This window comes from Natator depressus, chromosome 26, assembly GCF_965152275.1.
Source record: "Natator depressus isolate rNatDep1 chromosome 26, rNatDep2.hap1, whole genome shotgun sequence".
Lineage (NCBI taxonomy): Eukaryota > Metazoa > Chordata > Testudines > Cheloniidae > Natator > Natator depressus.
This window is the reverse complement of record NC_134259.1, coordinates 15,298,820-15,311,421: the sequence shown is the minus strand read 5'-3', so window position 1 is coordinate 15,311,421 and position 12,602 is coordinate 15,298,820. Positions and strand designations below refer to the sequence as shown.

The 12,602-nt window shown below is 61.9% G+C and overlaps 1 protein-coding gene across 5 annotated transcripts in view; it reads right to left on the bottom strand.

Annotated features, from left to right (window-relative positions):
* Positions 1–372: 372 nt before the first annotated feature.
* Positions 373–12,602, bottom strand: part of PAX8 (paired box 8) — a 35,675-nt gene continuing 23,445 nt past the window's right edge. For 2 of the 5 annotated variants that reach the window (XM_074940196.1, XM_074940198.1), the window contains exons 4-10: positions 12,330–12,530; positions 10,297–10,385; positions 9,420–9,545; positions 7,332–7,507; positions 6,580–6,700; positions 4,117–4,293; positions 373–609 (exon numbers count right to left, since the gene is read on the bottom strand). In XM_074940196.1, the coding sequence (XP_074796297.1) occupies positions 419–609; positions 4,117–4,293; positions 6,580–6,700; positions 7,332–7,507; positions 9,420–9,545; positions 10,297–10,385; positions 12,330–12,530 (1,081 nt within the window). In that variant the 3' untranslated portion in view covers positions 373–418. The remainder of the gene's footprint in view (positions 610–4,116; positions 4,294–6,579; positions 6,701–7,331; positions 7,508–9,419; positions 9,546–10,296; positions 10,386–12,329; positions 12,531–12,602) is intronic. The other 3 variants (XM_074940197.1, XM_074940199.1, XM_074940200.1) reach the window with 3 other exon arrangements.

Genomic DNA, 12,602 nt, shown 5'->3' with positions numbered 1-12,602 from the left:
GGAGTCCACCTGCACAGCTCACATAGACAGCCCCCCCCCACCCCGATTCTTCCCAGGTCCCCAGAGCCAAAACTCACAGCTAGATCTTTGATGCGGGGTTGGATCCTGAGTTTTGGTCCAGCCGATTACAGACAAGGTCAGCTGCAAAACTGATCTGGCATGAGAACCCAGGAGTCCAGGCTCCCAGCTCCCCTGCTCTAACCACTAGACCCCACTCCCCTCCCAGAGCTAGGGACAGAAGCCAGGACTCCTGCCTTCTAATCACCCCACCTGTTCTAATAACCCCATACACTGTATCCCTGAGCCCAGGCTCTCCCACCCCCAGCTCTGCTCCTCAATCCCGACCCGCAGGCCTGCCCTTCCGCTGGGAGCTGAATGGCACCTGAGGGGCTGCCTGCTAACTACCCCGGGGCTTCCCCTAGCACAGCTGCCCTGTGGCACAGGGCCTGCTGCTCCCCCTCCTGCCGCCCAGGTCCTGCAGCACCCCCGAGCGCCTCGCGGCCCTACCTGCCACCATGCCGGCAATGGCAGAGGAGGCGTAGCTGCCCTGCCCACCGGTGGGGATGTGCGGGGGGTAGCCAGGCAGGGTGGAACCAACCATCTCGCGCCCTGCAAGGGAGAAGGGATAGGAGGTGTAAGGTGGGACATGGAGGTAGGAGGCAGCCCCGAAAGCAGCCCCCAGCCCAGCTGGACCCTGGCCCGGGGGGCTGATCCTGGGGTTAGCCTGCCAGGGAGCCAGGCAGAATGCAGCTACCTAGCTGGAGATCTGCCTAGGGATCTGCAGGTGTGATCCTTGTACCTACTGGAGAGATCTCCCTGGGGATCTCCCTACCTATCTGGGAGGTTGCTATATCTGGGGCTCTACCCACCTACGGGATCTCCCTGAGGGATCTGCCTGGGGATCTAGCACCTTACTGACCTGGGAGATCTGCCTGAAGATCTAGTACCTTTGTGATCTGGGGATCTCCCAGGTACTGGGGATCTAGTACCTTAGTGACCTGTGGGATCTGTCTGAAGATCTAGTACCGTACTGACCTGGGGATCTCCCTGGGGGATCTAGTACCTTACTGACCTGGGGGGATCTAGTACCTTAGTGACCTGTGGGATCTGTCTGAAGATCTAGTACCTTTGTGACCTGGGGATCTGTCTGAAGATCTAGTACCATACTGACCTGGGGATCTCCCTAGGGAGCTCTCCCTCTCTGTCTCCTCTCCATTTCCTGCAGCCCCAGATCCCTGTTGGTGACTGTGCGCCATCCCACTCCCATCCCTCAGGGGTCTCTAGGGTCCAGGGTGTTGACGCTGTTCTCCAGCCTCAGGAGCTGCTGGTCTAATCTCCGGGCAGACCCCCCGGCCCGGCTCCCCATTCCTCTTGCCCCTCCCTTACAGATCCAGGCAGCTCTGGCTGCAGCTCATCGAGCAGGTGGAAGCCCCGCTGAACCTACCATGTTCCCCAGGCCAGACGGACTCTAAGGGTTTAACTGGACAGTGCTACACCCCCGCCCCCCATACTGGGCGACCGTCCCTTGTCTTTCTAACCCTCTTCTACTTTGGCACTGGCAGGAGCCTAAATCCCTGTCTGAGCCCCCTGCGCCCCCTGTCCCAGCCCTGCGCTCTGGCAATGACCCCACCAGCCTGAGCGTCGGTGAAGAACGCATGGGAAACATGGAGTGCACGGTGACCCGCAGCAGCAGTGGAAGGTGGCTGGGATGGGCATGGACACAAGGGGCTAATGAGCACGGCCAAAATGCTCCGGGCCAGGAGCTCGAAGGCCACGTTTTTACATCATGATTTCTATTATGGTAGCACCTGGAAGCCTCAACCAAGATCAGGCCCTGTTGTGGCCAGGTGTTGCCTAGACCCCGACCAAGATCAGGGCCCCGTTGCCACACTGACCTGGTGCTAGAGCCAACAGTCTAAACAAACTTCAGAGGATGATTATCCCCATTCTACAGCTGGGGAAACTGAGGCACAGGGCGTGGCAGGGATTTACCCAAGGTCCCCCAGGGAGTCGGTGGCAGAGCCAGGCCTTGAACCCCGGTGTCCTGTGGCCAAGCTCTGTGCCCTAAGCACCAGGCTGAGGCGAGTGCCTGGAGGGCTCTGGGCAGCCCTGCCCAGCTGTGTTGCTCAAGCGCTCTCTGTGTCTGTGCCCGCCCCACCAGCCGCCCGACCTGCCAGTGCAGAGGGCCTAAGGGTTTGGGTGCCCAACCTGCCCTGGCCTCCACCAGCTAGGGTTGCTACGCTCTGGGACCAGGCTGCTGAGGAGGCGGGGGTGTCAGGGCAGGCGGGCGCAAGGAGGGGGCCGGCTCTGAGATGGCGACATAGCTGCCATGGGAGGGCCAGGGGATCCAGTCCTCAGTCTGTAGCTCTGTCACTAGCCAAGGCCTGTAACCCTCCGCCCGCCCCAATTCCTGGATCCCTGGGGTGCTCCCCTGTCCGTAGTGCCCCTCCCTCTGGTATCGGCACAGCTGGCAGGCGGCCTGCAGCCTGAGCTCCTTCCCACCACCCTCCCGAGCTGAGACCCAGCAATTTCCTCTCCTGTGGCCGAGGGGGGAGGCCTCCTTGGCTGGAGTCAGCTCTGCAGGTACCCCTGCTCTCTAGGGGCCTTCTCCGGCCCTGCCCTCCACCCCGTGGACTGGATCAGAACCCCAGAACCGAGCCCCCAAGGTTGGGGGAGGAGAAGGGGGGTATCACAATCCCAGTCCATAGCCTGAAAGTGCATGTGGCAAATGCAGTTAGCCTGTGGAACTCCTTGCCACTGGAGAGCACTGGGGCCAGGAGGGTTCCAAAGCAGAGGAGACACTGATGGATAAATGGGCACAGGCCCACCTCCATTAGCTGGGATCTAACCCCTTCTGCCCCAGGGCGCGAGCCAGCCATGGCCTGATGGTGTCAGGGAGAAACATCCCCTGGGAGCAGGTGATTCCTGAACTACCCACTGCCCACTTGGGGTGCAGGGGAGGGCCCTGGAACCTTCCTCTGGAGCAGCTGGGACTGGCCCCAGGCGAGACAAAACCGCAGGAGGGTGGGTCCAGTTCTGCTCCAGTGCGGCAGCCCCTGCTCCCAGCTAATGGCCCAAACTGCCCCAAATCTTGGGAGGCCTCAGAGCCTGGTGTTCTAATCCCAGGAGGGGGCCTAACCCTGGGGCCAGGCAGCTGCCCCTCTGGTGGGCCACTCAAATCCCTGTCTCTGGAGAATCCCCATTCTCCAAGAGCAGTGCAGGGCCGGGGACACACAGCAGAGTGGCGAGCCCTGTTAGCCGGCCGGGGGCTGAGGAGGCAAGCTGTGGGAGGGCAGATGGAGCGGGGAGGCGTCTGAGAGCCTGGGCAGGGCTCCCCCAGCGTCTGGCTGGGGAGGGCACGGCAGCTGTGTTTGAACTCCAGCCCATCTGGCCCCCAGCCAGAGCCCTCAGCCCAACAAAAGGACAGTTGAGGAGGGCGGGGACAGGAAATGCACCTTTGGTCTCAAGCCAAGGTGGAGGGGGGAAGGGCCCGCCCATGTTCAGATCCTGCGGCTGAGGGGTTCCTGGACTATGAACAAGTCACCAGTGGGCTGGGCTAAGGTAGAAGCTCAATGGTTCTGTGGGGGGCACGGTCCGAAACTGCTGCCCAGCTCCAGCAGGGAGCCCAGAACCCAGTTGTCCCTGGGTCCAGACCCCAGCGCGAGCCAGACTCCAAAACCTGCCCCTGCCTGGGCTCTCGAGGGAACCCAGAACACACTGGCCTGCTGGGTTCTGGAGGGAGGCTAGAACCTGGCTTCGCATAAATTCTGCCCAGGTCTAAAACACTCCAGAACCCACAGTTGAGCTGCCTTCTCCGAGGGGAGTCCACAGACCCAAACTCCCACTTGACCCCCAAGTGAGTCTAGAACCCATGCCCACAGACAGCTGCCAGGAGGAGCCTGGAACCCAAATCTCTAACCAGCTGCTGGAAGGAAATGTCCTCCTCTAAACTGGGGTCTGGAGGGGGGGGTCCAGAACCTGATTCGCCAGCTGGGCTCTCGAGTGAGTCTTGCAGCTCAGGTCAGAGGAAGGGCTGTCAGTCTAGAACCCCGGGATTGCCCCTGCATTGCTAGATGCCAGCCGCTGCCAACAGCCCCTGCTGCACCGCAGCCGTACCTGGGACGAGGCCCTGGCCAGGAAAGTGGCCGTAGATGGCGGAGCAGTGGGGGAAGGCGTTGAAGGGCGGCCCGGGCTGCAGGTCCGAAAAGGCGGTGCTAGATAAAGAGGAAGGGGTGGTGCTCGGGCTGGAGGCCCCGGGGGTTTCCTGCTTTACAAGGAAGGGGGAGTGAGGGTCTGGGGGGAGGGGGATGGTGAAAAAAAAAAGAGACAGGAGATGAAATGAAAATGGGCTGAAATGATCACAGGGCCGGCGCCGGGGATCTGGAGCCAGGGGGTGGGATCACAAAGGGGGCACTGGATCCCCTGCCCTTCCTCACACTCTCCGCCCCACCCCGGCCCACTGGTGGGGCAGAGGAGGAGGGACTGGGCAGCAGAAGGCTGGCTAAAGGGAGTGGAGGCGAAGGGGAAGTCGGGATGGCAGTGCTGTGCAGTGGGAGGGGCAGGGCCATGTACTGGCGCTGGTGGGGCTGTACCAGGGTGGGGCAGGAGGGGGTGTCAGTGCAATGTAGTGGTGGGTGGGCGCATAGTGCCGTGCAGTGGGGGGCAGGGCTGTGCAGTGGGGGTCACTCTGTGTGCGTGGTGGGGGCAGGGCTGTGCAGTGGGGGTCACTGTGTGTGTGTGGTGGGGGCAGGGCTGTGCAGTGGGGCAGAGCTGTGGATTGGGGGTCATTGTGTGTGCGCGGTGCGGGCAGGGCTGTGCAGTGGGGCAGGGCTGTGCAGTGGGGGTCCCCGTGTGTGTGCGGTGCGGGCAGGGCTGTGCAGTGGCGCAGGGCCGTGCAGTGGGGGTCCCCGTGTGTGTGCGGTGCGGGCAGGGCTGTGCAGTGGGGCAGGGCTGTGCAGTGGAGCAGGGATGTGCAGTGGGGTCACTGTGTGTGCGCGGTGCGGGCAGGGCTGTGCAGTGGGGGTCCCCGTGTGTGTGCGGTGCGGGCAGGGCTGTGCAGTGGCGCAGGGCTGTGCAGTGGGGGTCCCCGTGTGTGTGCGGTGCGGGCAGGGCTGTGCAGTGGGGCAGGGCTGTGCAGTGGGGGTCCCCGTGTGTGTGCGGTGCGGGCAGGGCTGTGCAGTGGGGCAGGGCTGTGCAGTGGGGGTCCCCGTGTGTGTGCGGTGCGGGCAGGGCTGTGCAGTGGGGCAGGGCTGTGCAGTGGGGGTCACTGTGTGTGCGCAGTGCGGGCAGGGCTGTGCAGTGGGGGTCCCCGTGTGTGTGCGGTGCGGGCAGGGCTGTGCAGTGGGGGTCCCCGTGTGTGTGCGGTGCGGGCAGGGCTGTGCGGTGGGGCAGGGCTGTGCAGTGGGGGGCAGGACTGTGCAGTGGGGGGTCACTGTGTGTGTGTAATGGAGGCAGGGCTGTGCAGTGGAGCAGGGATGTGCAGTGGGGTCACTGTGTGTGCGGTGCGGGCAGGGCTGTGCAGTGGGGCAGAGCTGTGGATTGGGGGTCCCCGTGTGTGTGTGGTGGGGGCAGGGCTGTGCAGTGGGGGACACTGTGTGTGCGCGGTGGGGGCAGGGTCGTGCAGTGGGGCAGGGCTGTGCAGAGGGGGGCAGGACTGTGCAGTGGGGGGTCACTGTGTGTGTGTAATGGAGGCAGGGCTGTGCAGTGGAGCAGGGATGTGCAGTGGGGTCACTGTGTGTGCGCGGTGCGGGCAGGGCTGTGCAGTGGGGGTCCCCGTGTGTGTGCGGTGGGGGCAGGGCTGTGCAGTGGGGCAGAGCTGTGGATTGGGGGTCACTGTGTGTGCGCAGTGCGGGCAGGGCTGTGCAGTGGGGGTCCCCGTGTGTGTGCGGTGCGGGCAGGGCTGTGCAGTGGGGCAGGGCTGTGCAGTGGGGGTCCCCGTGTGTGTGCGGTGCGGGCAGGGCTGTGCAGTGGGGCAGGGCTGTGCAGTGGGGGGCAGGACTGTGCAGTGGGGGGTCACTGTGTGTGTGTAATGGAGGCAGGGCTGTGCAGTGGAGCAGGGATGTGCAGTGGGGTCACTGTGTGTGCGCAGTGCGGGCAGGGCTGTGCAGTGGGGCAGAGCTGTGGATTGGGGGTCACTGTGTGTGCGCGGTGCGGGCAGGGCTGTGCAGTGGGGCAGGGCTGTGCAATGGGGGTTCCCGTGTGTGTGTGGTGGGGGCAGGGCTGTGCAGTGGGGCAGAGCTGTGGATTGGGGGTCACTGTGTGTGCGCGGTGCGGGCAGGGCTGTGCAGTGGGGGTCCCCGTGTGTGTGCGAAGGGGGCAGGGCTGTGCTGTCCGGGGTAGGAGTAAGGTCCCAACAGAAATTCCATCTCCCTATTTTCCTTCCCCAGAGGTTCATTTCCCTGGGGGATGCAGGGCGGGGGGAGTTGGGAGCACCTCCCGCAGGCTCCCCCAGACAGCAGGGTCCCGGTGGGTGCTGGTCCTGTAGCCCCTGGCCCTGACATCTCTTCACACCCACGCCAGCCCCAGCCTGCCCTAGACTCCCCCGGCTGTGGGGGGCAAGCCTCGAGGGGCAGCTCTTACCTGTCATGGTCGCGTATGGCTGGGGGGCGGCCAGGCCGCGGCCGAGTGGCGTGTTGGAAGGGGTCAGTGCGGCTTTGCCGTCATCCAGTGCACTGCTCAGCAGGGGCAGTGGGTAGAGACCCTGGGCAAGGGGGCAACAGAAAGGTCAGTGACCCCTAGTAACGCTCAAGCCCCTGAGTCCTCCTAAGACCCTCATACTGCTCACCCCCAAGGGGAGCCCCCAATACTGGTCATCCCCCCCTGCTGGGACCTCCAGTACTGCTCAGCCCCCCTGAGAACCTCCAATACTTCTCACCCCCCCAGCTGGGACCCCCAGTACTCTTCAGCACCCCACTGGGAACCCTCCCAATGCTGCTCACCCACCACTGGGACCTCCCAGTACTACTCACCTCCTGCGAAGACCCTCCCCAATACCGCTCACCCCCACTGGGGCCCCCAGTACCGCTCACCCCAGAGGGCCCCCCATACTGATCACACACCCCCACTGGAACCCTCCGGTACTGCTCCCCCCCACTAGAACCCCCAGTGCTGCTTGCCCCTGCTGGGAAACCCCGTAATACTGCTCAACACCCCCTCCCCACTGGGACCCCCCAATATGCTCACCCCCCACTGGCACCCCCCAATACGCTCACCCCGCAATGGGAAAGCCCCCAGTACTGATCATCCCCGCACTGGGACCCCCAATACTGCTCCCCCCCCGCCGGGACCTCCCAATACTGCTCATCCCCCAGAGCACTGGGCATGACCCGGACCTGCTCGCCCTTGGCATGGCTGGGGGAGACGTAGGCCTCGGGGTAGTGCTGCCGCTCGAAGGGGCACTCCAGTGGCTCCAGGGGGGGCTGGCCGAAGGCCTCGGAGCGCAGGTGCTTGCGAGCAGCACTGGCGCCGCTCTGGGCGTCCATCCTGAGCCTGCAGCTTTCCGGGTCGCCTGCCGGGCAGAGCAGCCATGAGACCCCATTCCAAGGGGCGGACATGACCTGATCCCACAACCAGCCACGGGCACGGCCTGATCCCCGACTGGCCCCCCAGCCATGGGCACGGCCCAATCTCCAACTGGCCCCCCAGCCACGGGCCCGGCCCGATCCCCGACTGCCCCCCCGACAACCAGCCACGGGCCCGGCCCGATCCCCAACTGCTCCCCCGACAACCAGCCACGGGCCCGGCCCGATCCTCGACCGGCCTCCCCACAACCAGCCACGGGCCCGGCCCAATCCTCGACCGGCCTCCCCACAACCAGCCATGGGCACGGCCCGATCCCCAACTGCTCCCCCGACAACCAGCCACGGGCCCGGCCCAATCCTCGACCGGCCTCCCCACAACCAGCCATGGGCACGGCCCGATCCCCGACTGCCCCCCCAGCCACAGGCGCGGCCCGATCCCCGACCAGCCCCACACACAACCAGCCACAGGCACGGCCCGATCCCCGACTGCTCCCCCGACAACCAGCCACGGGCACGGCCTGATCCCCGACTGGCCGCCCCACAACCAGCCACGGGCACGGCCTGATCCCCGACCGGCCCCCCCACAACCAGCCACGGGCCCGGCCCGATCCCCGACTGCCCCCCCAGCCACGGGCACGGCCCGATCCCCAACCAGCCCCACACACAACCAGCCACAGGCACGGCCCGATCCCCAACTGCTCCCCCAACAACCAGCGACGGGCACGGCCCGATCCCCGACTGCCCCCCCAGCCACGGGCACGGCCCGATCCCCAACCAGCCCCACACACAACCAGCCACGGGCCCGGCCCGATCCCCGATCGGCCCCCTCCGCAACCAGCCACGGGCCCGGCCCAATCCCCGACTGGCCCCCCAGCCACGGGCACGGCCCGATCCCCGACCAGCCCCACACACAACCAGCCACAGGCACGGCCCAATCCCCAACTGCTCCCCCAACAACCAGCCACGGGCACGGCCCGATCCCCGACCGGCCCCCCAGCCATGGGCATGGCCTGATTCCCGACCAGCCCCCCCACAACCAGCCACAGGCATGGCCCGATCCCCGACTGCTCCCCCGACAACCAGCCACAGGCATGGCCCAATCCCCAACCAGCCCCCCCCCCCCCCAACCAGCCACAGGCATGGCCCGATCCCCGACTGCTCCCCCGACAACCAGCCACAGGCATGGCCCGATCCCCGACTGCTCCCCCGACAACCAGCCACAGGCATGGCCCAATCCCCAACCAGCTCCCCCCCCCCCACAACCAGCCACAGGCATGGCCCAATCCCCAACCAGCTCCCCCCCCCCCCCCACAACCAGCCACAGGCATGGCCCAATCCCCAACCAGCTCCCCCCCCCCCCCCACAACCAGCCACAGGCATGGCCCGATCCCCGACCAGCCCCCCGCCACAACCAGCCACAGGCACGGCCCGATCCCCGACTGGCCCCCCCCACAACCAGCCACGGGCACAGCCCGATCCCAGACTGGCCTCCCGACAACCAGCCACGGGCACAGCCCGATCCCAGACTGGCCTCCCGACCACGGGCAAGGTCCTGCCCTCCAGCCAGCCCATAACTCCTCCAGGCCTGGCCCAGCTGCCCCAGGGATGCCTGGGCACCACCCAGCAGCGTGATGACACCACAGAGGGCATCGCTGCCTGCTGGGCCCCTGGGCTGGGCATGGCAGACTGAGACCCGCCGCGTGGGAGCTGCCCTGGGCCCCGCCGGTCTCAGCACCACCTCCCCCGGGGGGCTGGTAGGAGCAGCCCTGCCCCCGTCTCTGTCGCCCTCACGGGGTGTTCACACCCACCCCGGGGCTAAGACGCCGGACCCCTCTGTCCCCATCTGCTGCCAGCCCAGCCCCAGAGAAGCCCCCCCAGCACCGTCCCACCCCCACTCACTGTCGTCCAGCTTCCTCTTGCTGTCGCTGCTGGCCTGGGCAATGCCCAGGAGCCCACTGATGGAGTAGGTGGAGCCCAGCGAGTCCGACTGGGGTGACTCCGGGGGGGTCACGGCCGAGCTGGGGACTGAAAACAACCCCCGCCGGGTCAGTAAGTCCTGGAGCGAGCGCCAGGAGAGGGGGCGGGCACGACGCCAGGACACCTCGCCCCATGGCGCTGGGTCGTGCCACCCGCCCCGAGGACAGGGGCAAGGCTGGGTATCCCAGGCCACCCAGGGGAATCATCCCTTGCGGATGTGCCTAGTGCACCGGGGACTCTGGGCGCTCCAAGCCTGACGCCAGCTGGCTCTGTGAGCCGTCCCTTCTCTGTGCCCGTTTCCTTGTCTGGGGCAATGGCACAGGGTGGTCAAAAATGGAGGGCGTTTTCCACAGAAAATTTCCATTTTTTGGTGGAAATTCGAATACTAAAAAATTTCAGGAAAAGCCAGAAAATGTTCTATTTGGCAATGCTGCTGCAGTGCCTTCTGGGAGTTATAGTTTGGGTGCCTTGAGTCCCTGTTCTCCTCTATAAGTCAGGATCCGGGCTGAGACTACATCTCCCATGATGCACCACAGAAGCATGGCAGCTGGGAGTCCCTGGCTATGGTGCATCATGGGAGATGCCCCCAGCCAAGAAGCCCAGCCCATAAAGGAAAACGGTGATATGGGGCAATGAACTACAACTCCCATGAGGCACCAGGGCACATTTCTGAATTGAAACATTTCAGTTTGGGAGCATTTGGGGTTTTTTATTTAAAAAAATCTAGATTTTTCTGCAGGAAACTGACGCTTTTCATGAAAAATTCCGTTTTGTTGAAAACTCAAGTTTTGAGACTCACTCAGGCTGTGCCCGGGGCTCAGGGCTTTGGAGGCCACACAGTTGTCCATCGGGAGGTTGAATGGCTGCTGGACTTTGGTCCGGATGATTCTGATGGGGAAAAAGGGTATCAGAAAAATTAAATGGCAGGCCCTGGGCGTGGGCATGCCCAGTGTGAGAGCCGGGGCTGCTCCGGCACAGACTGGCTGGACCGACTCCTGTCCAGGAGGAAGCTGGAGGTAGGTCCCCTGGATTTCGGGGAGTGGTTCCTAGCACAGATTGGGGAGAGATTCATCCCTGGGCAAAGTCCTAGGTACCACTTCAGACCCATTTTGCCTGTGGGGCATCGCAAAGTATTTTAGCCCCATTTTCCAGATGGGGAAACTGAGGCACAGAGAGGGGAAAGGGAGCAGGACTGAAATGGTGTCCAGGCTTTGTGGGATTTAAGTGGTACCAAGGCCTAATAACTCCACCGGACCCATGTCGGGCACCTCCTTGCCTTTCCCAGGGGATGGGGGTCATAAGAACATAAGAATATAAGAATGGCCAGACTGGGTCAGACCAAAGGTCCATCCAGCCCAGTATCCTGTCTACCGACAGTGGCCAATACCAGGTGCCCCAGAGGGAGTGAACCTAACAGGTAATGATCAAGTGATCTCTCTCCTGCCATCCAGCTCCACCCTCTGACAAACAGAGACTAGGGACACCATTCCTTACCCATCCTGGCTAATAGCCATTAATGGACTTAACCTCCATGAATTTATCCAGTTCTCTTTTAAACCCTGTTATAGTCCTAGCCTTCACAACCTCCTCAGGCAAGGAGTTCCACAGGTTGACTGTGCGCTGAGTGAAGAAGAACTTCCTCTTATTTGTTTTAAACCTGCTGCCCATTAAATTCATTTAGTTCTTATATTATGGGAACAAGTAAATAACTTTTCCTTATTCACTTTCTCCACACCACTCATGATTTTATATACCTCTATCTTATACCCCCTTAGTCTCCTCTTTTCCAAGCTGAAAAGTCCTAGCATCTTTAATCTCTCCTCATATGGGACCCATTCCAAACCCCTAATCATTTTAGTTACCCTTCTCTGAATGGTTTCAGAGTAGCAGCCGTGTTAGTCTGTATTCGCAAAAAGAACAGGAGGACTTGTGGCACCTTAGAGACTAACCAATTTATCTGAGCATAAGCTTTCGTGAGCTGAACCTTTTCTAATGCCAGTATATCTGTTTTGAGATGAGGGGACCACATCTGTAGGCAGTATTCAAGATGTGGGCGTTCCATGGATTTATATAAGGGCAATAAAATATTCTCCGTCTTATTCTCTATCCCTTTTTTAACGATTCCTAACATCCCGTTTGCTTTTTTGACAGCCGCTGCACACTGCGTGGACTCTTCAGAGAACTATCCATGATGACTCCAAGATCTTTCTCCTGATTAGTTGTAGCTAAATTAGCCCCCATCATATTGTATGTATGGTTTGGGTTATTTTTTCCAATGTGCATTACTTTACATTTATCCACATTAAATTGCATTTGCCATTTTGTTATCCAGTCACTTCGTTTTGTGAGATCTTTTTGAAGTTCTTCACAATCTGCTTTGGTCTTAACTATCTTGACCAGTTTAGTATCATCTGCAAACTTTGCCGCCTCACTGTTTACCCCTTTCTCCAGATCATTTATAAAGAAGTTGAATAGGATTGGTCCTAGGACTGACCCTTGGGGAACACCACTAGTTACCCCTCTCCATTCTGAAAATTTACCATTTATTCCTACCCTTTGTTCCCTGTCTTTTAACCAGTTCTCAATCCATGAAAGGATCTTCCCTCTTATCCCATGACAACTTAATTTACATAAGAGCCTTTGGCGAGCGACCTTGTCAAAGGCTTTCTGGAAATCTAAGTACACTGTGTCCACTGGGGTCCCAACTAAATGAGAGTGGGGGGATCCCCGACGGATAGGAGGGGTTCCTGGGAGATGGAAGGGGACAGGACTGGCTACATCTAGGGGAGATGGGTGGGGATCCCCCAGGGCCGGACCCTTGCCACCTCCAACCTGTTAATGGAGCTGACACTGGGCACGGTGTCGTTGTCACAGACGCCCTCGGCCAACAGGCGGTCACGGATCTCCCAGGCAAACATGGTGGGGTTCTGCCGCTTATAGTCCCCAATCTTCTCCACCACCTTGGGGGTGGCCACCTTGGGCTTGGAGCCCCCGATCACGCCGGGCCGGATGCTGCCAGTTTCGTAGTACCTACTCCAATAGAGAAAGCAAGAGGGTTACCGGGTAAACCGAGGGAAGTGGAGGGCGGGCGCTGCTGGAGTATGA